This window comes from Pongo pygmaeus, chromosome 8 (genome assembly GCF_028885625.2).
Source record: "Pongo pygmaeus isolate AG05252 chromosome 8, NHGRI_mPonPyg2-v2.0_pri, whole genome shotgun sequence".
Classification (NCBI taxonomy): Eukaryota; Metazoa; Chordata; class Mammalia; order Primates; family Hominidae; genus Pongo; species Pongo pygmaeus.
In genome coordinates this window covers 70953785-70979555 of record NC_072381.2, presented here as the reverse complement: position 1 = coordinate 70979555, position 25771 = coordinate 70953785, and the positions used below count along the sequence as shown (strand labels likewise).

Sequence of the window (25771 nt, the reverse complement as noted above, 5' to 3'; positions counted from 1 at the left end):
ATCTGGCACCCCGGGCCAGGGCCTGTCCGCAGTCTGGGTGAGGAACCCCCATGCCCACCCTGGGCCTGTCTGGGTGAGGCCCCCATGCCCACTCTGGGGCTCTTTGCAGGGTTTGCAGAGTAAGGCGAGAGCTTGGAAGCCTGCCCTGTGCCGCCCACCCACAGGTACTCTTTAACATGGTCTTTGCTTAGCTGCCAACCATGTCCGTCCATTTTGGATAACTGACAGAGGTGGGGGCTTTTCTCTTAATCTTTTTTTTTTTCTTTTCTTTTCTTTTTAACACTACTAAGACCCATAGGCCTCTGGAAATGCTGAGGGGAATGGGCAGTGGGGTTTGAGAGAAAAGATTAGCTAATGCATTCCTTTACTCTTGTCTACCACTGCAGAAAGAGGAGAAAGAAATCAAACCCTGGCCGGGCACCGTGGCTCAGCACCTGTAATCTCAACACTTTGAGAGGTCAAAGCAGGTGGATCACCTGAGGTCGGGAGTTCGAAACCATCCTGGCTAACACGGTGAAACCCTGTCTCTACTAAAAATACAAAATTAGCTGCGTGTGGTAGTGCATGCTTGTAATCCCAGCTACTCGGGAGGCTGAGGTGGGAGAATCGCTTGAACCCAGGAGGCGGAGGTTGCAGTCAGCCAGGATCATGCCACTGCACTCCAGCCTGAGCGACAGAGCGACTCTGTCTCGAAAAAAAAGAAAAAAAAAATCAAACTCTGCCATTTGCTGGCTTGGGCAGGTCACCTGCACCTTAGGGCCAGATAGAAGAAAGACACTGCCCACCCTGAGAGGAACGTGTCTCACATTCCTGCTTGCTGCTGGAAGGCATGTGGCTGCCAGGCCCGGCGTCTGAGGCTTCCTGGCGATGCACCATGACCCCAGTGATAGTGTTTGGGCTTGTGCCTCCAGGAGACAGGCAGCCTCAGCTAGAGCAGCTTATACATTTGTAGGGGGCTGATAAATATGTCTCCACCTGCTCTCTGCCCTGCTCTGCAGCAAAAGATGCTGCCACCAGCACTCCCAATGTGGACTTCTGTGTGCCTCTGGGAAATTCCTCTACCTCTGTGAGCCTCAGGCTGCTTATCTGTAAAATGAGAGGGATTCCAGCCCTGCCTTGCCCTCACTGGCTGTGGTAAGAGCACATGGGCTGGGGTGTGTGCAGGCCCTCTGGAAGCTGTGCTGCTTGCATGTCAGAGTTCCCTGGCGTTCTGCAGAGCTCCCACTTCCCCACCTGAGTTAACTGACTTTGATGCGATTACTCTTAGAGACTGGATGTTGAGTCCCACACCCTGCCTGAGCTCCAGGTCATTGCAGGGCATGGATAATGCTAGGGAGATAGTGTTGCGCAGGGAGATCAGATCTCACATTCAGGGAGCACAGCTGTCCCTCTGTTCCTCAGAGCTGGGCCTCTGCCACGTGGGTTTGAGAATTCAGAGGTGACTGATGGGCCTCTCTGCCATTAGCACTCTGGCGGTTGAGTGCCTTGGCTGCCTGAGGTTCTGCCAGCCCTCCTGTGGATGGGATGGACAACACAGTGTGGTTTGCTTCAGCTCACGAGGGGCTGTTGGTGCTGAGGAAGCCTCAGAAGTTGCTTTCAACAGATGAGCTGCGCTGGCATCCTCACTGGTGGGGAAGCATCCCTTCATGCTTTTGTGCCAGCCGTTCCGTCCTGTTGGGAATGTTTCTCTCCCCGCTGTCACCCGTACCTCCCATATCTGTCTGACATGCTTCCCCCAATCTTTCCAGCCACTGTCCAAGATGGCCCTGGTGGAAACCCCCCAGAGCCCCTTCTTCCATGCCCCCCAACACTTTGTATCTGTTGTACTCCAGCTCCAGGCTTGCGCCCACCTCCCCGAGGGCACGCAGGTGCCACAGCTCCTCCGTTGTATCCACCCAGCCACCAGCACAGCACTGGCACACGGGCTTGACACCTCTTCAGCAAACAAAGGGACAGGTCAAAACAGGAGGAAGTGCTGACTTGCACAGACAGTGGCTGCCCAGCCAGGGCTGAGCACCATGAGATTACTAAGCAGCCTAAGGGTCTCCTGCCAAGGGCCCTCCTGCTGGGGCAGAGAAACTTGCTTGGGAGGCCTGTCACCACCTAATGTGTTTGCCCTGCATCCACCTGCATTCCAGCCCTGCCTTCTTGCTGAGTCACACCCAGCCTTTCACCTCTGGTTCTATAAGGCCCACATTGACCCCCAGGCCTCCAGGCTTTTAGTCGGCTATGTAAACAGAGCTGCTGTGGCATAATTCTGAGTGGCGCCATTCCTATCACAAGCCTACAGGTCTGGTGCCCCTGGAGTTGTGCAAAGTTCAGTCTCCACCATCGTACACAGTGGCCCCACTGCCAGTTCCCTGACGATCTTCTCATCCCGCCACTCCTCCATGGTGGAGCTGGCCTTTGGGTCCATGTGCTCATCTCTAGAAGTGGAGTTGGTTATAGGGGTAGAACAAATCAAAACAGACTTTTGAGGGAGCTCTCAGGAATCAGGCCCCAGTGGAGGTGAACTCTGTGAATGATCCCCAAACACTACTGTACATAAAATCCCCCATTGGTTAGATGGATGGATTGCTTTGGGGTCAGTCTTGTTACCATCCTAGTCACAGTGTATTTGGAGCTGTATTTGAACGTCTTCACATTTCCTTAAGTAAAATGGGAGAAGATAGCCTCAACACCTCTTGGAAGCAAATGAGATGAACCCAGGAGGGACGTGCCAGCTGCCTGGCTACAAAGTAAATAATCAAGAGTGGAACGTAGACCTTCGCCGCTGGTTTCTTAGGAAGGCAGTGCTGGTGGGAATACTCCATCAGGGAGTGCGGTCCAGGGAAGTAAGAAGGAGGGAAAGGGAAGTAGGGCTGGGACACAGAGAGCAAACACAGTGGGCGATGGTATTTTGGAGCGGCCACAGCTTTGCAGCAGCACACACGGAACACCTTGGAAAAGTCTTGTGGAACCACCACGTTCAGTGCAGCCAGTCTGGGGAGAGGAGAGGCGGACGAACAATCCGTGGGCTCCTTCCAGCTCCTGCCTCTCATTGGTTAAAGTGGGTCTCACAGGGCTTGACTCCCCCATCCCTCTCACAGCCACTTGTGCAGCCTAGCAGGGCATGGGGTCTCTCTGTGGGGGTCAGCTCCTCCTTTGGTGGCAGTGGTAGCAGCAGTGGCGGTGATTTTATGACCATGGGACCAACGGCTGTGGACAGGGGACCAAGGTGAGTTACCTGAGTGAGGGGCAGGCAGGGTAAGTCCGTCTGGAGCAACATCCACTAAGTCCAGTTTCTTGAAATCAGCACATGCCACCTGCAAAAACCCTAATTTCAGCCGAGGGTTTGGTGGGGAAGGGCTGCAGGGACTGGTGTGCTAACCCTCTGTGACCCTCATGGGTGGGCACACTGTTCTTCCTGTCTCTTGGGGGGTCAAAGAAAGGAGCATGATCAACTGTCCTGGTTTTCTTCAAGGAACTGAATTTAAATTGAAACAGGAAGGCTGAAATATTCAGGAAAACCCTGATTAGTAGGAACCCAGCTATCGGAAACCCTCATGAATTAGGGATCTATTGCTGCCTAGCAAAATACTACAAATGAGTGGCTTAAAGCAACCTGCATTTATAATTGCAGGGTTTCTATGGGCCAGAAGTCCAGGCACAGGTTAGCTGGGTCTCCTGCCTGAATTTGCACAAGGCTGCAATCAGTCAGCCAGAGCTACAGTCTCCTCTGAGGCTTAGCTGGAGAAAGGTCACTTCCAAGCCCACTCCAGTTGTTGGCAGAATTCAGTTCCTAGTGGTTGTAGGCCTGAGAGCTTCAGTTTCTTGCGGGGAGAGGGCTGGAGACCGCCCTCAGCAACTTGGGGTTCCATGCCAGGTAGGGTTCCCCAACATGGCTACTTGCCTCCCCAAATCTGGCAAGGGAGGAAGAGTCCAGCAAGGTGGGTGCTACAGTCCTATGTAACACCTCATGCTTGCTCTACTCTTGGTTGGAAGCAGCCCCAGGTCTCATCCACACTCAGGGGAGGGCATCGCACAGGTGTGAGCACCAGGAGGCAGGGATCACGGGCCACCTTAGAGTCTGCCACCACACCTCATTTTAGAACTTTTCATATAGGCAAAAGCAGCAAATAATTGAATAAAACCCACCATGTGTTTCTATCGGGAATTAAGTGGTTTGTTTTTGTAAATTCTGTGGGATGTGCTGAGTCAACTCCTGTCACCATGTGCATCTCCATCTCCTGATCTGTGCTCGTGGAATGATGGCCTGGCCTCAAGTCTGTTCTCTGAGTTCTTTGTAAGGCAGAGAAATGGGTCCAGACAACAGAAAGAGACTCAGAGTCTTATCCAGTGGTCAAGATCCAAAAAGCTTTCCAACATTAAATGATACCTTTTTATGCTTCAATATCAACAAACAGGCACATTGAGTTACCTGGAAAATTCTCATTCAGGGAATCTGAGCCTGCTTGAAGAAATAAAATCATCAGAGATTCTGCATTACACAGATCGAGCAGCCGCTGGATGAAGGGGCCTCACTAGGGGCTTGGGCTGGGGGCAGATGCAGCCCCATCTGCAGCCCTCTCCTCCTAAGGGCCTCTCTCCTTCATTCTACTCAGTGCCCTCCCAGCCTCAGAGGCCCAGCCACTGTGTCAAGATGTAATTGACTGAGTGCCCCCGACCAGTCCAGGCTCTACTGAGCCCATCAGGGCAGGAACAATAAGGTGCAGCTCAAAGGCTATTTCTCAGGCTCATGGTTGACGGACCTCACTAGCTGTGATTATCATTTTAATTGCAAGGCCACTACGGCCTTATATTCAGGGTACAGATTTCAAAGACCACAAAGCACTCTGCAGGCTTCAAAAGGAACTATGGAAGGCTTGTGCTTCAGACTCAAAGGGGCCCCTGACAACATCTTTCTTTCTGTTATTTTTTAGAGATGGGGTCTCACTCTGTTGCCCAGGCTAAAGTGCAGTGGTGTACTCACTGCAGCCTCGAGCTCCTCACTCCAGCAATACCCCTGCCTCAGCCTTCTGAGTAGCTGGGACTTACAGGTGCACACCACCATGCCCGCCTAATTTTTTTATTTTTTGTAGAGACAGAGTCTCACTATTTGCCCAGGGTGGTCTCCTGGGTTCAAGCCATCCTCCCACCTTACAAGTATGAGTCACCATACCCAGCCTTGTTTTGTTTTTAAAGATAGGTATATTAAGAGAGAATGCACACACAGTACAGTCCATCCTAATGAGTGGACATTCTTTGAGTTTTCACAGACGCATACGGCTGCCACACAGCTGCTTTAGCTGTGAGTTCCAGCACATCATAATCAGGCAATTCATCTCTCTGTGTTTGCACAGTTCTTTGTCACACCCCTGAGCTGCTGCCAGAAAATGCCGTTTTTCCTCATTCTGTGCAATCTAGGAGCTACTTCCCCAAACGGCTTTGACCTTCTGTAGCTGCTGTATCGAGAGCAAATCCAGAGTGAGAACAGAGATTCCCTGTAGGGAGCAGGGCCTGGTGTATTTCTAAGAGGTCTCACTTGGTGGCAAGAAAGCGAGAATGTGGTTGGGTCACAAGAAAACCCAAGCGAGCAGTGCCTCATGCCTGTAATACCAGCACTTTGCGGGGCCAAGGCGAGAGGATCACTTGAGCTCAGGAGTTTGAGACCAGCCTGGGCAACATAGCAAGACCTCGTCTCTACTAAAAACTTAAAAACGTGGATAGTCTTGCATTTTGGTGATGGGCCAAGAAGGCTGATAGGGCAAACTTTTCTTCTCAGACGTACACTGAGTTCTGTCCCCATGGCCTCAGTCCATGGGCAGAAGTATGGGCGGCACAGCACCAAGGGCCTCACTGGGGACAGGAACGCCTTATCCTTCCTATGCCTCTAGCACTTAGTACAGCTGACATTGGCAGCTGTTTGTTGAGTGGCTGAGTGAGCGGTCTTAGGCTGGAGATGGGGTGGGGCCTTGTTTGGAGGTTGGCTCACCCACGGCTCCTAGGTGTCTGAAGACAGTGGGGAGAAGCCCCACAGAGAGGGGCCCTGTCTCTGCTCGGGTGGGACTGCTTGCCTCCATCCCTGAGTGACCGCAGCACCTCCTCACTTGTGTGCTTGCAGAACTACTTTGAGAGCTACCTTGCCGTTGCCTCCACCGTGCCCTCCATGCTGTGCCTGGTGGCCAACTTCCTGCTTGTCAACAGGTAGGCGGCTCTCTTCCCTCTCTCAGGCCTCCGCCTTGGTCTCCTGCCTCCTCTACTCTCCTCTTGCCTGCAGCTGCTTTTTTTCTGCCTACTTAAGTGGTGGTCACCAAAGTAAGATGCAGCAGCTCAGATTTGTGCATGAAGAGTGAGAAGTCAGATCAGATCCCTGGTGATGCCCCCAGGGAGCTGGGCTTTCACTCTCCAGCCACATGCTGTGACATCGCTGTGACATTGTGGCAACAGCCAGTGGGAAGTGTGTGGGGATGCAGGGGTCTTCCTCCATTCTCTTCTCAGGGATCCTGTCAGTCTGCAAGTCCTGTGGCCCAGAATGGGTCACCTGACTGTTCAGTGCTAAGCTGGTAACGCCAGCTCATGTGTCAACCACTCCCAAGAGGGCTCACGGGGGAAGTTCCGACATTGTAATGGTAAGGGCCACCAGAGGCTCCATCTGGATGTGCCTGGGAAGGAGTTATTCAGGAGCTAGCTGGGCAAATTAGCATGTCCATAGACCCCCGTGGATGACTTGCTGGCTCAAATTCTCAGTTTGAGTTTACAAAGACAATAGCCCTAGCTACTTTGCCTGCATTTCTCCTAAGCTGCCGCTAAATGATATCAATGGCTACGTTATGGTCGGTCCAGAAACCTGGGCTGCTGTTCGCCATGGCCTACTAAAACCTGAGGTTACTGATGGCAAATCTGTTTTGCCCAGTTCTAATCAATTTGTAGTGACTGCCAGATCTCTAGCTGGACAAGATTCTAAGGCAGGCCTGGCTTCAGGGAGGGTGCTGGGATTGATTACTGATGTCTGCTCTGGGTGCATGAGGAGAGAGGGCACCACGAGTGTCTTTTACATGCTGAGCCTGAATAGATCAGTCTTTCCAAACATATTATGTCATGGGGGTATTGCAGTTATCTGTTACATAATATGATCCCAAAGCATAGTGGCTTAAAACAATACCAGTCATGAGTACTTCTCATGTTCTGGGGGTTATCAAGGTCCAGCTGTCGTACTCTCTCCTGCAGTTGCAGTCAGATGGCAGCTGGAGCCGGAGCCATTCATATCCCCTCTCTCTCTGTCTCTTCTCTCTTTGTAGTCTCACATGTCAGCCTCAGGGTAATAGGACGGCTTACCCAGTGGCTGAGAACAAGGGAGAGGCTGCATGGTTTTTACAACCTGGTCTCGGAAGTCATGTGCTGTCACTTTTGCCACACTTGACTGGTTTGGGCGGTCACAAAGCCCCCTTCATTTCAAGGGGACATAGATCCCACCTCCCAATGGAATTTGCACCCTTCTCCAAACCAAAGTGCAGTCTGGAAGAATGAGAAGAGAGGGGCGTTGCAGCCCCTCTCACCAGCCAGCTGGCCTTCACGGGCCTCACTCCTGCCTTCCTAGGTCCATAGTCAGTGTCCTAGCAGAGGGGGCGCAGCCTGCGGAGACCCCCACCCCAGGAGGAGAGTAGAGGAGGGCAGCGCAGGGGTCCTGGCTGCGCCTCGCAGGAGAGAGGGTGTGTTGAGAGCCAGTGCAGGCAGGAGCAGGAGGCGAGGAAGAGGGGAGACAGCCATGGTAGGGGGAACCCTTGGCTCACTCATGGTTTTCTCTGTCTACTCACTCAGCCAGCCCTGAGGATGGGGCTGTTTGTCCAGCCCAGATAGCCTAGAGAGAGCTCCCAGCCCCTTCCAGTTCCAGAATCACCATCTGAACTATAGCAAGAGTGTAATGCCTCGATCACCCCTCGTCATGTCCCTTAGGCTGCACTGCAACCCAGGAGGGAGGCCGTGACATTGCCTCATTTTCCAGGTGGAAACCAGGAGACTACAGGGGCACCATGGGACAGCCGAGCCTGCCTGTTGCCTCTTCAGTGGTCCAGAGGTCCCACAGGCTGAAAGCACTCCTGGGCCATGGGTCAGGAGTGGCAGGGAAGGTCCAGCCTCTGAGCTGTGAGAGAATGCTATCCAATTAACAGTAGCACTTCTGAGCATTATATCCTGCAGATGCATTATCTCTTTTAACCCTCACGGCAGCCTAAGAGCGGGAAACTGCTGTGACCCTGCTTTGAGATGGGAAAACAGGCTCGTGGAGGTGACTGGCCCAAGGGAAGGTGGCCATTAAGGATGGAGCCAGGTGGAGTGCAGTGGCTCAAACCTGTAATCTCAGCACTTTGGGAGGCCGAGTCAGGAGGATTGCTTGAGCCCAGGAGTTTGAGAGCACGCTGGGCACTATAGCAAGATGCTGTTTTTACAAAAATAAATTTTAAAAAATTAGCCTGGCATGGTGACACATGCATGTAGTCCCAGCTATTCAGTAGGCTGAGGCAGGAGGATCGCTTGAGCCAAGGAGTTCAAGTCCGCAGTGAGCTATGGTCACCTCACTGCACTCCAGCCTCGGCTAGAATGAAAGGGAGGAGTCAGAATTTGAACTGGGACCTTCTTACCCTACATCTGTGCTTGGAACCCCTGAGCCACCTACATCCTAGTTCCCCAGCTTTGCACCCACCCCTGCCCCTGCAGCCAGAGCCACTCCCAAGATCCTTCTAGTGAGAGCCCTGTCTCTCCGGGATTCAGGCTGCTGGGATGGAAGGGGGTGGTTAAGAAAGGCTGGGTCTGTCTCCAGTGAGATGTGAGCCCCCAGGCCAGCTGCCCTCTGAGATTGGGTCCCGGCAGATGGCTCAGCAGTTACAGGACATTCTCAGAGGGAATTAGCCCACCCCTGGCCTGCTCTTGCTCCTCCTGGGCTCTAGGAGAGGGGCAAGGGCAATGCAGGAACATGCTCTGAGGCCTCCATCTGTTTCCAGGCTGTGGGAAGATGGTCTGGGGCTAAGCTGTTTTTTATTTAATGTGCAAGATTGAAGTCTCCTTTTCTCCCCTCCTGGAGAACCCTGGCTTTCCCGACTGGCTTATCCATAATCGCCAAGTGTTTTATTATGTTAAATCTGCAGCATCATAAATACTTATGAGGAGGATTTACATCTTGGAGATTTAGGAAGAAATCATAAGTGGGGTCCTGAGCCCTCACGAGTCAGGGAGTGGGGGGACCGGCAGCCTGGGTACTGGAGGCAGCCTCTCCAAGAGTCTTCACAGGACTGAGACCTGCCCCAGGGTCTTGGTCTTGAAGCTGTCCTCTTGGCCATGCCCTATCTCTAAGTAGAACCCCAGACGTTAGAGCAACTGAAAGTCTAGACTTTCCTAAGACCCTAAGAGCACCACTGTCCCCTGGGCCACTCTCCCTTCCTGGGTGGAAGCAGCAGAAAGGGAAGCCAGTGTCCTCCGTTCGTGCCTGTGGACCAGGCTTGCACCTGGCACATTTCATGAAGCTTGATGAATGTTGAAAATAGCCCTAGAGCCCACGGATGGAGGCTCTGGGCAAGAGTGGTTTATGCAGCAGATAATTAGCAGGCGGGAAGGAGACCTGTGCGGGTGAAGGGCCGTGTAGGGGAACAGAGCAGGGGACAGAGCAGCGTTCCACACTGCGTTGTTTCTGGAATGCATTTGGTATTGACCTCCTCCTCTCTGATTCCTCCCCAACTTTCCTGCCCTGGGGGTACCTGTGTAAGCAGTCCCCCAGCTCTCTGCAAAACAACCTTCGTGTTCAAGGAACTTATTACCTTGTAGCGACAGGCACACAGGAGGGCTCCCATGATGCTGCACCATTCCTGCTGGACTTTTTCCTGACTGTGTCTGTGAGGAGGCGGTTAGAGGCAGAGGCCATTCCCGAGGCTGGCAGATGTTTCCAGCTGGACTTCCTGCCATGCTGAGGCAGCAGGGATCAAGAAGCAGACAGCCGCTGGGAGGTTCAGACCAGCATGAAACCTCCCCACCCCCGGGTGCTACTGATCTCCCTTGCTTGTCAATTTGTACATCCAGCAAATATTTACCCAGTGCCTGCCAGGCCCTGTGCCTGTGCTAGGGGAGAACAAGGCAGGGCTCTGCCTTTGCAGTGCACCTCATCTTTCCAGCCTGGCCTTTGCCTCCTTCTTGCCCCAAGGAACTGGTTCAAACTTCTTGGCATTTGTTCCCAACATTTCTCTCCACTTGAATTTTTTCAGATTTAGAATCATTAGCTGTTAGGGACCTTCATATTATCGGGTCTAGCTTCTTCTTTTTAGAGATGAAGGGACTGAGGCCCACAGAGGTTGAATATTTGTCGGGGGTTACACGGTGAGCCGATGACAGAGCTGGGCAGGGCTCCGGTCTCCTGACTCAGGCTCCATGCCCTGCTGGCCCTTATCTTGGGAGTGGGTGGGACGGCTCCAGCTGCCAGGAGAGGGTGGGGACACTGTGTGACAGGGCTGAGTGTGTAGGACCACCTCGAGCATCAGGGGTAAGTCTTGACTGCTGGCCTCCAGGGCCCCTGCTGTACTCTTACGATAGATACTCTGGGCCGCCAAGGGTCCAGGTGCCTACCTGGCTGCCCACCAGCTCCTGTCTGGGCCAAAGCCCCTGTAGACCTTGAGAAGATGTGTGTTAGTGTGAGGTCTTCATGGGCATCTTAATGCAAGGTTCCCCACAAGCAGGCCCTGAAACAAGGATTCAAATGCAAGTAGTTTATCTGGGAGGTGAAGGTGGGAGAGTACAGAATGGGGACAGGAAAGGGAAGGCAGTCAGCAGAGGATGCCTTATCAAGTCAGCTCCTTCAGAAGGGACAAGAACACAGTCCTGCTGGGGATCTTGGAGAGCCAGTGTGGAGCACGGCTGAGCAGGAGGGAGCTGGGGTATTTATGTACCAACTTCCCTAGTCATTGGTTGAAGGCTGCTCTTAGGAGGTGTTCCTTACCTGTCACTCCTAGGTAAGGAGTGTAAAAGGGAGGGCACATGGGCGGGACACCAGCAGCATTGCTGTAGCTTCTGACCATGTCATTCCCAGCTTGAAACCCTGATGTACCTCTTTGTGTTAGTGGGTACTTTGAGTAGCAACAACAGAGACACAAAAAAGGATGTCCTCTTTCTTTAAGTGAAAATTAAAGGCAGGCCCACCTTTAGGCATCACTGGATCTAGGGGATCTCCTCTGCATCACCCCTGGGCTCTGTGTGTCTCTGCATGGCTTTTCCTCCATGTCTAGCCTCGTCCTACGCAACTGGCTAGATGGCAGCCAGCAGCCCCAGACACAGTCTCGGCAGCGAGCTTCTCTCCACAGCTTCCATGTAGCAGTCCCAGGGAAGACTTAATGACCCTATGTGGGTCACATGCTAATTCCTAACTCAACCCCAGGGTCCAGGAGCAGGGAACACTCTGATTGCCCCAGGCTGCATCACATGCCTGTTGTTTGTGGCTGTGTGGGTGTGGGTATGGGCAACCTGGCTGACCACCTCCCCAGGATGACTAGGCGAAGGAATGTTCTCCCAGGGGGTGGTGCTGGCAGACAAAGGCCCCACACCCCACCCTCCTCCAGGACATGAGTCCATGCCTCTCCCCAGCATCACCTCTGTGCTCCTCTGCTCGTGTCTTGACTACAGCCAGAGTCCATTTGCAGCTCCCTGAACATGCCTCGCTCTCTCTCCCAAGACACGTGCACTTATATCTTCCCATTCGTCATTACCATCCAGCATAGACATTGCCTCCAAATGGCCTTCCACGATGCCCAGGGTGGGTTTTGTGCCCCTCGGATGTGCTGCATGATGCCCTGGGGCCTCCTGATGGAGCACCTACCACAGTGGGATGACATATCTGTTGCTGGTCTGTCCCGTGTCCTGGGCATCCAGCACAGTACTGGACACACAGTAGTTGCTCAATGCACATTTGCAGAATGACCACACCATTGAGTACACACGTTAACAGACTGAGTGATGGGCTGGGGCTCAGCACACCTGCGTTCTCATCACAGCTCCCTACGTACTCACTCCACAATCTTGAACTGTCCCTTCACTTCCTTGGGCTTCCTCACCCCTTAGAAAGCAGTGACAGCACCTGCTCTCCCTTTAGCTGAGGACCAGAGGGAAACTCAAATTAGCCTGGGGCCACAAAAGCACTTTGAAAAAAATTCCTTTCTTGCTCTTCATGCTCATCGTTTCACACCTACTTGTGTGTGTGTGTGTGTGTGTGTATTTTTGTCTACCTTTCAAGTTTTTCTTTTTTTAATTAAAAAAAAAAGTATGTAATCTGGCTTTTCTCCCAGCCCCCTCCCACTGGTTAGCAGGAAAATTAACTACATATCCAATCCAGTTTAAAGCTTAGTCTAATCTGATGATTTAAGCAGCCCCTTGAGATGATGTTCTTGCTCCCTAGAATAAAAATGTGCAGCTTCTCAGATAGACTTCTTCCCTGCTTTTCCCCCTAGGCCAGTATGGGGGCTGGGAAGAGTGCATGGCTCATATGCGGGCATGGTGCTGGGGAGTGTGGGGGTTCCCTTGGCCCCAGGCAGCACTAACGTGGCATCACCTGCTCCCCATGATGACTGAGGCCATCAAAGGAGGATGCCTCTGCCCTGGCCACCGCTTCTGTGCCATCCATATTTCCTCACTCCAGGGGAGGCAGTAGAGCATCATTCTGAGAACTGACCAGAGCCAGACCTCCTGGGTTCATTGCTGAGTGACTTTGAGCTAGTTCCTCAACCTCTCTGACCTCAGCTTCCTTATCTGTATACATGGGATAGGTAGGAATACCTGTCTTACAGAACCAGTGTAAGAACCAAACACACTGGCATACAGAAAATGCCTAGAAGAGTGCTAGAAAAGTATGCATTAAACACTGTTTGAGTGTTTGCTATGATGATGATGATGATGATTATTATTTTCTTCCCTTCTTCCCTTTCCCCCCAAACCTCCTGCTAAGTTTTGGGGAAAGGAAGCTCAGTGGGTGGCTGCTCTCTGTAAACACTAGACAAAGCCAGCAGGAGCTCAGCCCTGTGGCAGGAAGAGCAGGGGCTTGCCTTGAACATCCTGGTGTCCTGGTGTCCTTGAACCTCACAGCAAGGTGAAAAGCAGCAGTACCCACTGAGTGCTGGCCCTGAGCTAGGCACTGCCGCTCGCACCCCACACTGCTCACCTCTTCAGCCTCACCCCCACATGAGTTGAATCAACTCTCCCCATTTTACCAGTTCAAAAGCTGAAACCAGAGCAACTGAGTCCCTTACCCAAAGCCACACAGCGAGGGAGCCGGGAAGGCAGGATTCGAGTGCAGGCCTCTTGACTGCAGAGTGAACAGTCCTAACCGCTAAGCTCACCTGCTTCCCTTAAGGTGGCTCACCAGCCCCAGCCCACAGAGGAGCCCCGAAGGGGTGTCTAACTGCTTCTGGCATCCTCACCCCAGGGTTGCAGTCCACATCCGTGTCCTGGCCTCACTGACGGTCATCCTGGCCATCTTCATGGTGATAACCGCACTGGTGAAGGTGGACACCTCCTCCTGGACCCGTGGCTTTTTTGCGGTCACCATTGTCTGCATGGTGATCCTCAGTGGTGCCTCCACTGTCTTCAGCAGCAGCATCTACGGCATGACCGGCTCCTTTCCTATGAGGAACTCCCAGGCGCTGATATCAGGTGAGAGCCGGGGTCCGGGCAGCTGACCAGGTTTATCCACCCAGGAGTCATGGGAGGGAGCCAGAGATGAGCATGTGGTGGCCTTTTCTGAAAAGGAAATGGCATGGGTGCTGATTGTGTTTCAGTCGTCTAGTGTTGTAGAACAAGCTACCCCAAAACTTAGTGGCTTAGAACAACAACAGACATTTCTGCTACTCACAAATTTGCAGCTTGGACAGGAGTTTGCAGGTATAGCTCTTCTCTTCTCCCCATGGCATCAGCCAGCATAGCTCGACGGGGAGCTGGAGGATCCAGTTCCAGGTGGCACGCCCTCCTGGCTGGTATGTTGATAGTGGCTGCTGGCTGGAAGCTTAGCCAGAGCTGGGCTGGGGCCAGGGACTTCCGTTCCTTTCTATGTGGACCTCAAATGGCAACTTTGACTTCCTCATGGCATGGTGTCTGGGTTGCAAAAGCCAGCATTTCAGGAGATCCAGGCAGAAGCTTTATTTCTGATTTAGCAAAAGAGGCCACATAGGGTCAGTTCTACCATAGCCATAAGCTCACCCAGACTCAAGACAGATGGACCCACCTCTGGGAGAGTATGAAAGTCTCCCACTGTGACTGTGAGAAGGTAGGCAGGAGGGGAGACGGAGTTGCAGCTATTTTTGGATAACATGGTCTGCCTACAAAATGCAATTCCTGAAGCCAGCCTTCCTCCCTTTCCTTCCCTCCTTCTCCTATTCCTCTTCTATTTTTCCTTTTCCTTATCTTTTTTCCTTGTTGTCTCCTTTCCTTCCTTCTATCTTTTCTTCCTTTCTGATTTTATAGAGGACCTGCTATGTCCTGGGGATGCAAAGATGAACAAGCACCGGTCCCCTCGGAGCTGATGGCTCAGTGAATAAACTCTCACCCCCAGCACCCCCAAGCTTTGATATCCCGTGGGTAGGCCCGTGCACGACGTGGGCCGACCCCTCTAGCTGACGTTTGATGCTGATGTTGATGAGCCTGTTCCGGAGGCCTTGGCACTTTTGTTCTCTAAGCTGGAGACACTCACGTCTCTCACCCAGATGACCCAGCCAGGTAAAAAGGAGCAGGTCAGGAACCATTGGTGCTTTGCCAGGAGGCCACAGTCCCTGGGAGCAAGACTGGAGGTTCTGCTGCTGTGTCTGCCCCTCCACATGCCCCTGTTATGCAGAGGAGAGCTCTAAACATTTGCCCACTGACAGTAATTTCACAAAGAACCTGCGCTGTGCCCCTTAGTTAATAATGCCAGGAAGCATGTGGCCAGGATGACAATACTTTGACAAGGGTATGTCCCTTCCCCACTCGAGCCAGTGCCAGACATCACTGGCGGATCTCTGTCTTTCATCCTGAGCTTCTAAATCCTTCTCAGCTCAGCACTTAGGGCAGTTACTCTCAGCAGATCAGAGTCTAGATGTGAGCTTCAATCTGTTTGCCATTTCTGAGATCGGATTAGGCTTCTGGCTGTATCCTGGGAAACACTTGGGCCTAAGATAAAATAAAAATGGACTTGTTGCTAAGTTTCCTGGGTACAGGCAACATGCACCAGCGATGCTTTCAAACAGGCATTTCTGGACTGAAGGCAGTGGCCACTGGACATGGGATTTAATCCTTTCTGTCACCGCGGTCTCAGAAGGAGGCTCTTATCCCCTTAGTTCCTTCCATCCTTGCTGGCAGCCTCTCCAGGAGCCAGTGACCAAACTCACCATTTACATTGGCAAGCGGTCCTCGGGTTCATCTGGCCACCTGTGATCTTCTAGGGATGGGGAGTCTCCTGTGGATTTTTCAGAAAGTCCATTTAGAAAAGTGGGGAAGTTTAGTACTTCTACGCCAGTATTAATGACCCTGAGTCTAAACCATGGTCACCACTGTATTGGGCCCTTGTGGGTGCCCAACACCCTGGAAAATCAAGGTGTCCCAGTCTCCCAGGGGCCGCAAGACCACCTCACCAGCCCCACTTGCTTTTTTCCAGTACAGCCCATCTGTGAATTCCGCATGCGTTGGCATCTGAGGAACAATTCATTTGTTTTGCGCTGGTGTTTTTTTAAACCCCTCATTTGCATGTATTTCCATAACTGATGAGATAAAAGTAGAGAGTCATGAAGGATGAGCTCCCGGAGGCCTGGTTTGTTGTTGATGATAATATTGTAAATTCTCTGCAAGTTGGAAAGAGAGAGAGGAAAATCAGTAGGCAGTGATGTTAAGATCTCTTCCTTGGGGCGGCTGGGGAGTGTCTTACTGAGTTTAACCCCAGTTCTTACAAAATGTCTAGGCGGGGATTACAGCTTCTCAGAAGTGGGCATCCTCTTGGCAAAGGGTTTACCCGTTGTTGCTGCTTTGATGTGGGAAGGACAGAAATAGCCAAGCACCTAACTGGGAATCAGAAAGGATTTGTTTGGTATTTGGAACTTCTCCGCACCAGGCAGGCCTTCTGAGTGCTTCACATATAATAATCCTTTTAATCTTCATCACAGCCCTACGAGGTGGGTATTATTAACACCCCCATTGTATAGATGAGGATACAGAGGCACAGTGAGGTTAAGGGACTTGCCGAAGGTCACACAACTAGAAGTAGTAGAGCCAGGTTTGGACTCAGATGTTTTGATTCTGGAGTCTGCGTTCCTAATTACAGGGCTAATTTTTATACCTTTGCCCTCCCTCAAGTACTACCCAGGCTAATAGAACTTATGGTGGAGAGGCTGGGGAAAGGATCCTCCATCGGGCCAAGGGCTATTCTCTGTAGAGACACAGAGGCCACAGGCAGAGCATGGGGAGCCGTGATGGTGCGCCACGGTGGACAGGGCCTGACTGTCCCCCTTCCCCTCTGCTTCGTGCAATAGTGGGCAGGAAAGTGGTGCTGCGTAAGAGCTGCCCGATGGAGACACAGCAGGCCATGCCCACACGGACCCGGCCTTCTTCCCGCCTCTTCAGGAATGGACATTCTGATCCTCTGAAGTGGGCAGGTTCATCCCGCCAGTCAACCCAGCTCATCCACCAGGCCCTTCCCGCATTGATGGTGATGGTGTTGGCCTTGTTGTCAGTGCTTTTCCACTCATCGTCCTGTTTCCACCTCACTACGGTCACCTGTGATGAACAGGACAAGTATTAGCCCCACTTTCCAGGCAAATGAACACAGGCAGGGAAGTAAGTAATTGATCTGCCCACGCTGGTGCCAGCATTCCCAAGCAATGCTGCACACAGGCCTTCTGACTCATGGCCAGTACAGGAAGATGACCCATGGCTGTGAGGGTTCAAAGGAACAGAAAGACCTGTCTGCTGCCTCCCAGAAGCAATGGTGCAGTCGTGGCAAGGCAGGGCATAGCGTTTGTTGAAGTCTACTGTGTGCCAGGCCCTTTCTGAACATCATCTCAGTCAGTCCTCAAAGCAACACACAGGGCGGGGGTTGTTATTCCCATTCTATAAGCGAGCAAACTGTAAAGTCAGAGAAGCCACGTTACCCCTAGGGTCCCAGCTAGCAAGTAGCAGAGTCCAGGGTGACACATCCATCCGCCTGACTCCTAGGTCCGTTGGCACCCGAGTAGGTCGTGTGGCCTCCTCTGTTAGGTAGTAGTGAAAGGTGTGGCAGCCACATGGTCTCACGGGTAATGTGTGTCAAAGCCATTGGCAAGGAGAACATTCCATGTGGTGGGGTGGTTGCGTGCTTGTGTGTGCGTGTAGGTGTGTGACTGTGTGTGTGTGAGTGTTGTATGTGTTACACATGCATTCACATGTGCATGGTGCCACAGCCGCCTTGGGGTACACAGTAGGTTCCATGAGCTCATGGGTGGGCGATGGTGGGAGTTTATAGCCAGTGAGGACACCCCCAGAAAGGGTGGCCTCTGGGCAGCAGGGGACCCTATGTGAGGACAGTCCCTGAGCCTCCTTCCCAGTTTGGTTGGTGGGTACTTTGGGCCAGGGGTAGAGAAGAGGAAATCCAGAGGTCTCTGGCACTTCCTGCCCCTAAATCTAAAATTTCAGCCCTCACTGGAAGGGCACTAAAGAGAGATGGAGGTTGAGGGTCAGAGGTGGAACAGGAAAGGCAGCGGACTGGTGGTCCCCTGAAGGCTGTGTGCCACTTCAGGCAGCAGAGAGAGGGGAAAATGACCCCCTTGGAAACTCAGGAAATGCTGGAAATGCTTGGCTGCCGGGCCCTCCCTGTCTCTGAGGCTTCAGGACACTGAGAGAGCTTCGGCATTTTTCGCACGGAGAAATTTTTATTTTGGTTTGTGAAACCCAAGCAGGGAGGGGCCCGCAGCCACTCCTCCTCCTCACCCACCCCTCACCATCTCTGCGTGTCCTCTGTTCTCTGCAGGAGGAGCCATGGGCGGGACGGTCAGCGCCGTGGCCTCACTGGTGGACCTGGCTGCATCCAGTGACGTGAGGGACAGCGCCCTGGCCTTCTTCCTGACGGCCACCATCTTCCTCATGCTCTGCATGGGACTCTACCTGCTGCTGTCCAGGCTGGAGTATGCCAGGTGAAGGTGCCACTCACTGTCCATGCCTCCTTCCTGTGTGTCTGGTTATAGCCATGCTTCTTTTTCTCAGCAGATTCTATGCTGGCTTCTTTGTCCAGGTGCTATGGCTCAAAGCAGTTGCTCAACAAATTGGCTTAGCTGGTGGACGTGAGAGGCTGGCTCTGTGCCACACCCAAGCAGTTGGAGCCTCAAGTTTAATCATGGTGAATAATAGTTCCCACTGGTGAAACACAGCCCCTTACTCCAGTGCTGTGTTCCTGCTAGCTTGATGTGTCCTACCGCAGTCAAGGCTCACACCTCTCTCCAGGCACCGTGGAGCACACCTGTAATCCCAGCACTTTGGGAGGCCAAGGCAGTGGATCGCTTGAGCCCAGGAGTTCAAGACCCATTCTGGGCAACACAGTGAGACCCTGTCTCTACAAAAAACAAAAAACTAGCTGGGCATGGCAGCATGTGCCTCTAGTGCCAGCTACTCAGGAGGCTGAAGTGGGAGGATCACTTGAGCCCAGGAGTTGGAGGCTGCAGTGAGCTGACTGCACTACTGCAATTCCAGCCTGGGTGACAGCAAGACCCTGTCTCTCTAAAAACAAACAAACAAACAAAAAACAAACTCACACTCCCCTATTCCTCTTAGAGTACAGTACTATTATTATTTATTATTCCCATGCACAGATTAGAAAACCAGGGTTCAGAGAGATTAAATTGCTGTTGTTTTAGTAGAGACAGGATTTTGCTTTGCAGGCCAGGCTGGAGTGCAGTGATGCGATCGTGGCTTGTTGCAGCCTTGACCTCCTGGGCTCAAGCTGTCCTTCCACCTCAGCCTCCCAAATAGCTGGGACTCCAGGTGTGCCACCACACCCAGCTATTTTTTAAAAAAGTTTCTGTAGGCCGGGCGCGGTGGCTCACGCCTGTAATCCTAGCACTTTGGGAGGCCGAGGCAGGCCGGATCACCAGGTCAGCAGATCGAGACCATCCTGGCTAACACAGTGAAACCCTGTCTGTACTAAAAATACAAAAAATTAGCCAGGCATGGTGGCGGGTGCCTGTAGTCCCAGCTACTCGGGCGGCTGAGGCAAGAGAATGGTGTGAACCTGGGAGATGGAGCTTGCAGTGAGCCGAGATCACACCCCTGCACTCCAGCCTGGGCGACAGAGCAAAAGTCCACCTCAAAAAAAAAAAAAAAAAAAAAAAAAAAGCTTGTATAGAGACAGAGTCTCACTATGTTGCCCAGGGTGGTCTTGAACTCCTGTGCTCAAGTGATCCTCCTGCCTCAGCCTCCCAAAGTGCTAGGATTACAGGCATGAGCCACCGTGCCCGGCACAAAGAGGTTAAATTATTACTTGCCTGAATCTCAGAGCCAGTAGGTAGTAGAGCCAGGCAGGATTTTAAGATGACTCCAAACCTGTGCTTGGACAACTTGCTGCCTTATGGGGTTTCTTTCCACCTCTAGGACCTGTTTTCTCGCCTCGAGTCTTACTCTTGCTTTCTGTCTCCAGTTCCTCCTTTTGCTTTCCTGCTGCCTGCTGCTTTTTACAAAAACAACCCTTGTCTTTCTCTTGTATTTTATTCTTTTCAAAGCATTTTCCTATCCACTATCTTATTTGATGTAGGAAAGGCAGGAGTTATCCCCATTTAACAGGTGAGGAAACTGAGACCAAGAGAAGGCTAAGTGATGTGCCAGGTGCGTGAGCCAGCAGAGCTGGGGAGAGATCTGCCCCGATGCGGCCCTGTTCCACAGGAAGCTATTTTTTGCAGTGGCATAAAGCTAAGCAGTTTACATGTATATTTTTGTTTATGATTTATGACAATCTGTGCAGTTGTGATTGTATTTTCTCACTTGAGAGCTGGGGAAACTGAGGCTTAGGAGAGTTCACAAGCATGCCCCAGGTCACTCACCTGGTGAGTCACAGGCAGGACTGGGGCTGTTTCTGGAGTAGCCTCTACCCACCGGATCATGCTACATCCCTGGCTCACGACTGCAAGGGCCTTATCTCATCATTCATTCTCCCTGTCCTCATGAGGAGAGTCACTTTGTTAACCCCTAGAACCCCCAGGCTTTCAGCAGAACAGCAATTCCCCCTGGGCTGGGAGTGAGCCACTTTCCCCAGCTATAGGATTCTTCACCGCTTCAGCAGTCCTCAGGGTTCTGAGGATAGGAGGGGGCTGATCTGCTTGAGCTATGCAGTATCCCAGGCACCTACAGACCCCTGGGCTGCCCAGCCCTCCCTGCCCCTTCAGGGCTGTCATCAGAAATTGCCTAGCTGTGGCTCCAGGCTGACGTCCCCGTGCTTCTTGCGGCCTGGCTGGCTCTCCATCCCCCAGCATCCTGTACACTGCCTGGCACCTCAGTGTTGTGCCTTAAATGATTCTCCAGCCACTGAATGAACAGAGGAACAGGAGGGTCGCCCCACTCCTTGTGCTGTTTCCTCGTGTCCTGTTTCTGGTGCTTTGGGTGGGTCTGTTTCCAGCAGGGTAGCCAACCTTCCTTGCTTGCCTAGAGCCAAAGGAGCTCCCAGGACAAGGGACTGTAAGTATTAAAACCAGGACAATTTCAGTCAAACCAGGATGGTTGGTCACCCTAGTTCCTAGTCTCATTTGGGCAGGCCAGAGTCCCTTCCAGCTGAGCATGTGAGACAGAGAACACCCAGGACCATGCTATCCTGTAGACGCTTCTATTTCTTTTTCTTTTTCTTTTTTTTGAGGTGGAGTCTCACTCTGTCGCCCAGGTTGGAGTGCAGTGGCGCAATCACGGCTCACTGCAGCCTTGATCTCCAGGGCTCAAGCGATCCTCAAGTTAGCCTCCCGAGTAGCTGGGACAACAGGCATGGGCCACCACGCCCAGCTAATTTTTGTATTTTTTGTAGAGACAGAGTTTCACCGGTGTTGGCCAGGCTGGTCTCAGACTCCTGACCTCAAGTGATCCACCCGCCTCAGCCTCCCAAAGCACTGGGATTGATTACAGGCACGAGCCACTGTGCCTGGACAGAAGCTTCTGTTTCTTTGCTGATTAAAACTAGGCTCAGGATCTGTGGGCTCATAGACACTTCTCTAAGGATGGGGCTCATGGAGAGAGCTGTGCTCCTGGGTCTACTTGGACTAAATCTTCCTGAAAAGGCAAGCTTGCCCGTCCTACATTTGGGAGAGTGAGGTGACCCAGGAAAATTTGGAAGAACTTAGGAGGAAGAGCTGTGACCAGAGGAACTTGGTGGGGAATTTCCTGAGAGCAGACTTAAGGCAAGGACCTGATGACGCTGAATAGAGGGGAAGTAAGAATATTCCTTTCACTAGATAGCGATTGTGAAACCGGACAGGGCTTTTGGCTGAAGCACCCCGTTCACCGTCACTCAAGAGTGATTCTGGATTCTGGGGAGGGGCCCTCCCACACACCCACTCACCCACATGCGTGTTATCTGCAGGTCTTCAGGGTGGGAGGACTGACTGGGGCTTCAAAATTTCTTGGCTGTTTGAAACCTCCATTTTATAGAGGAGGAAGCAGGCCCAGAAAGGGGTATGCCTGGCCCAAGATCATACAGGGAGGCAGAGACAAGGCTGAAACCAGAACCAAGTTACTGCTTACACACACACCCCTACACCAACTCCCTCCGTTTGAGCTGCATTAATACAGTCAGCCTGTGTCTCCTGGTTTTCAGATACCTGGGACCCAGAGAGGTTGAGTGGCTCAGGCAAGGTCACACAGTAAGGGAAAGTGATGTAAGCTTTCTTATTGGTCAGAGTAGCAGAAGTTGGAAAGATTGATGATATTCAGTGTTGAAGATATGGAAGACACTTCTATAGGCTACTTCTCAGTTCTTTCAACAGTTATGTGTTGAAGGGCTACTCTGTGCCTGAAGATTTAGCTGGAAATAGTCAAATGTGGTCCTTGCTCCAGGAACCTGTCTTCTTCTTCTTTTTTTTTTTTTTTTTGAGACGGAATCTTACTGTGTCACCTAGGCTGGAGTGCAGTGACGTGGTCTTGGCTCACTGCAATGTCCACCTCCCGAGTTCAGGCGATTCTCCTGCCTCAGCCTCCTGAGTAGCTGGGACTACAGTCGCACACCACCATGCCTGGCTAATTTTTGTATTTTTAGTAGAGGTGGGGTTTCACCATTGGGTCAGGCTGGTCTTGAACTCCTAACCTCAGGTGACCCGCCTGCCTTGGCCTCCCAAAGTGCTGGGATTACAAGCATGGCAAGACCTGTCTTCTACCGAAGGAGACACATGATAAACAGGTAAACCAATGCAATTACTATAGATTGTGGTCAGTTCTTTTGAAGGAACTAAACAGGTGCTCTGGTAGAGATGAACAGGGCAAGTTACTTCAGTTAGGGTGGGTTAATGGTGCTGGGCAGAGTTAAACTGGTAGTACCTATTAGGAGAGCAGTTTATCAGTAGCTATCAAAATGTTAAAGGTATAAACCTTTTAATCCAGCAATTTCCTCTTCTATAAATCTGCCCTACCAAAATACTAGTATGCATGTGCAAGGATTTATGTGTAGGGATATTCATTGCAACATTGTCTGTAGTAATGAAAAGTCGAGGCAACCTAAGTGTCCATCAGTAGGGGAGCAGTTAAATTGTACATCCATCCGGTGAACCATCATAGAGTAACATAAGGGAGACATAGGCCACATGTTCCTGTGAAGAAGGATGGCCACAAGATACTGTTCTTTATGCAATTTTATGTATTCATTTATGTTTCACAGTTATGCATGATTTAGGCAGTTAGTATAAGGCATTTATATATATTATTTACATATATTGTATTTAGGCTTTACACTGTTGCAGAAAGTTTTACAATATGTATGGCTTGACCCCACTCTTGCTTAAGAAATGTAACTGTGTGAGTGTTGTTTGTGTGTGCATGGAACAGTATGTACCAGATTGGTTTTTCTGTTTTGTTTGTTTTGTTTTGTTGAGACAGGGTCTCACTCTGTTATCCAGGCTGGAGTGTGGTAGTGTGATCATAGCTCACTATATTGAACAACTGGGTTCAAGCAATCCTCCTGCCTCAGCCTCCCCAGTAGCTGGGACTACGGGCGTATACCACCAAGCCTGGCTAATTTCTTTTATTTTAAAATTATTATTATTATCATCATTTTTATAGAGACAGGGTTTCACTTGGTTGTGCAGGCTGATGTTGAACTCCTGGGCTCAAGCAATCCTTCTGCCTCTATCTCCCGAAGTATTGGGATTATAGGCGTGAGCCGTCATGCCCGGCCTAGAATGTTAACAGCCAGTACCACTAAGGAGTGAAATCAGAAGTGGGAAGAGGTCAGAGTCCCCTTTATATTAATACTATATCATTTATTTTCTGTATTATTTGGGTTTGTTGTATCAAGCATGTATTCCTTTTATCATTTTAGAAATTTGCATTTTTAATACTATTTTACCTCTACTCTCCTAAAATATAACAAAAACAGGTGAGCCAGGACAGGGGCCCAGACTCACCATGCGGTGGTCAGTCCTGGTTTCCTCTGTCCCTGCTCATGGCATGGCCACCGCGCTGGCAGGCAGGCCAGGGACAATGCAGGCCTTCCCCTGGCCACCCCGCGACAGCCTCGGTCATCTCAGGGAACGCTGGAGCTGTGGGCATACGGGGCTTGGGCTCTCCATGCTGGGCCGGAAGGTTCTGTTCTGAGTGCCCGCCCCTGGCTGTGCTGACTCAGATCCCAAGCAACCTGCTTGATGGTGGCCCTGTCTCCTCCCCGCAGGTACTACATGAGGCCTGTTCTTGCGGCCCATGTGTTTTCTGGTGAAGAGGAGCTTCCTCAGGACTCCCCCAGTGCCCCTTCAGTGGCCTCCAGATTCATTGATTCCCACACACCCCCTCTCCGCCCCATCCTGAAGAAGACGGCCAGCCTGGGCTTCTGTGTCACCTACATCTTCTTCATCACCAGCCTCATCTACCCTGCCGTCTGCACCAACATCGAGTCCCTCAACAAGGGCTCGGGCTCAGTGTGGACCACCAAGTTCTTCATCCCCCTCACTGCCTTCCTCCTGTACAACTTTGCTGACCTGTGTGGCCGGCAGCTCACTGCCTGGATCCAGGTGCCAGGGCCCAACAGCAAGGCGCTCCCGGGGTGCGTGCTCCTCCGGACCTGCCTCATCCCCCTCTTCATGCTCTGTAACTACCAGCCCCGCGTCCACCTGAAGACGGTGGTCTTCCAGTCCGATGTGTACCCCACACTCCTCAGCTCCCTGCTGGGGCTCAGCAACGGCTACCTCAGCACCCTGGCCCTCCTCTACGGGCCTAAGATTGTGCCCAGGGAGCTGGCTGAGGCCACGGGAGTGGTGATGTCCTTTTATATGTGCTTGGGCTTAACACTGGGCTCAGCCTGCTCTACCCTCCTGGTGCACCTCATCTAGGAGGGAGGACACGAGGACATTGGTGCTTCAGAGCCTTTGAAGATGAGGAGAGAGTGCAGAAGGGCTGGGGGCCATGGAGGAAAGGCCTAGAGTTTCGCTTGGGGACAGAGAGCAGAGCACACTCGGGTCTCATCCCTCCCAAGATGCCAGTGAGCCACGTCCATGCCCATTCCGTGCAAGGCAGATATTCCAGACATATTAACAGAACACTCCTGAGACAGTTGAAGAAGAAGTAGTACAAATCAGGGGTACTCCCTTCACAGCTGATGGTTAACATTCCACCTTCTTTCTAGCCCTTCAAAGATGCTGCCAGTGTTCGCCCTAGAGTTATTACAAAGCTAGTGCCAAAACCCAGCCATGGGCTCTTTGCATCCTCCCAGCTGCGCTCATTCCAGCTGGCAGCGAGATGCAAGCAAATGCTCAGCCCTCCTTACCCTGAAGGGGTCTCCCTGGAATAGAAGTCCCCCTGGCATGGTCAGTCCTCAGGCCCAAGACTCAAGTGTGCACAGACCCCTGTGTTCTGTGGGTGAACAACTGCCCACTAACCAGACTGGAAAATCCAGAAAGGCCTTCCATGAATGCTTCATTCCAGAGGGACCAGAGGGCCTCCCTGTGCAAGGGATCAAGCGTGTCTAGCCTGGGTTTTCAAAAAAAGAGGGATCCTCATGACCTGGTGGTCTATGGCCTGGGTCAAGATGAGGGTCTTTTAGTGTTCCTGTTTACAACATGTCAAAGCCATTGGTTCAAGGGCATAATAAATAGTTGAGTATTCAATGTAAGCCTCATTGATGTCTCTGTTAGTCAGAGTCTTAACAAGCAATGGCATACTCAGATTAGGCAATTTGAGGATTTTTTAAAATTTATTATTATTATTGAGACAAGATATTGCTCTGTCACCCAGGCTGGAGTGCAGTGGCTCGATCATAGCTCACTGCAGCCTTGAACTCCTGGGCTCCAGTGATCTTCCAGCCTCAGCCTCCTGAGTAGCTGGGACTACAGGTGCATACCACCATGCCTCGCTAATTTCTGTATTTTTAAAATTTTTCGTAGAGATGGGGTATTACTGTGTTGCTCAGCCTGATCTCGAATTCCTGAGCTCAAGCGATCCTCCCACCTCAGCTTCCCAAAGTGCTGGGATTACAGGTGTGAGCCACTGTGCCCAGCCTAATTTGAGGATTTTCTTTTTTTTATTTTCTTTTTTTTTTTTTTCTTTTTTTGAGATGAAGTCTTGCTCTGTCGCCCAGGCTGGAGTGCAGTGGCTCAATCTCAGCTCA

General features: G+C 51.7%; 1 protein-coding gene across 3 annotated transcripts in view; it reads left to right on the top strand.

The window, feature by feature from the left end:
• SLC29A3 (solute carrier family 29 member 3) overlaps nt 1-25271 on the top strand; it is a 44152-nt gene extending 18881 nt beyond the window's left edge. For 2 of the 3 annotated variants that reach the window (XM_054436178.2, XM_063669910.1), the window contains 4 exons: nt 6104-6186; nt 13430-13656; nt 17969-18131; nt 23843-25271. In XM_054436178.2, coding sequence (XP_054292153.1) covers nt 6104-6186; nt 13430-13656; nt 17969-18131; nt 23843-24497 — 1128 coding nt within the window. In that variant the 3' untranslated portion in view covers nt 24498-25271. The remainder of the gene's footprint in view (nt 1-6103; nt 6187-13429; nt 13657-17968; nt 18132-23842) is intronic. The other variant, XM_054436179.2, reaches the window with a different exon arrangement.
• The last annotated feature ends 500 nt before the right edge of the window (nt 25272-25771 follow it).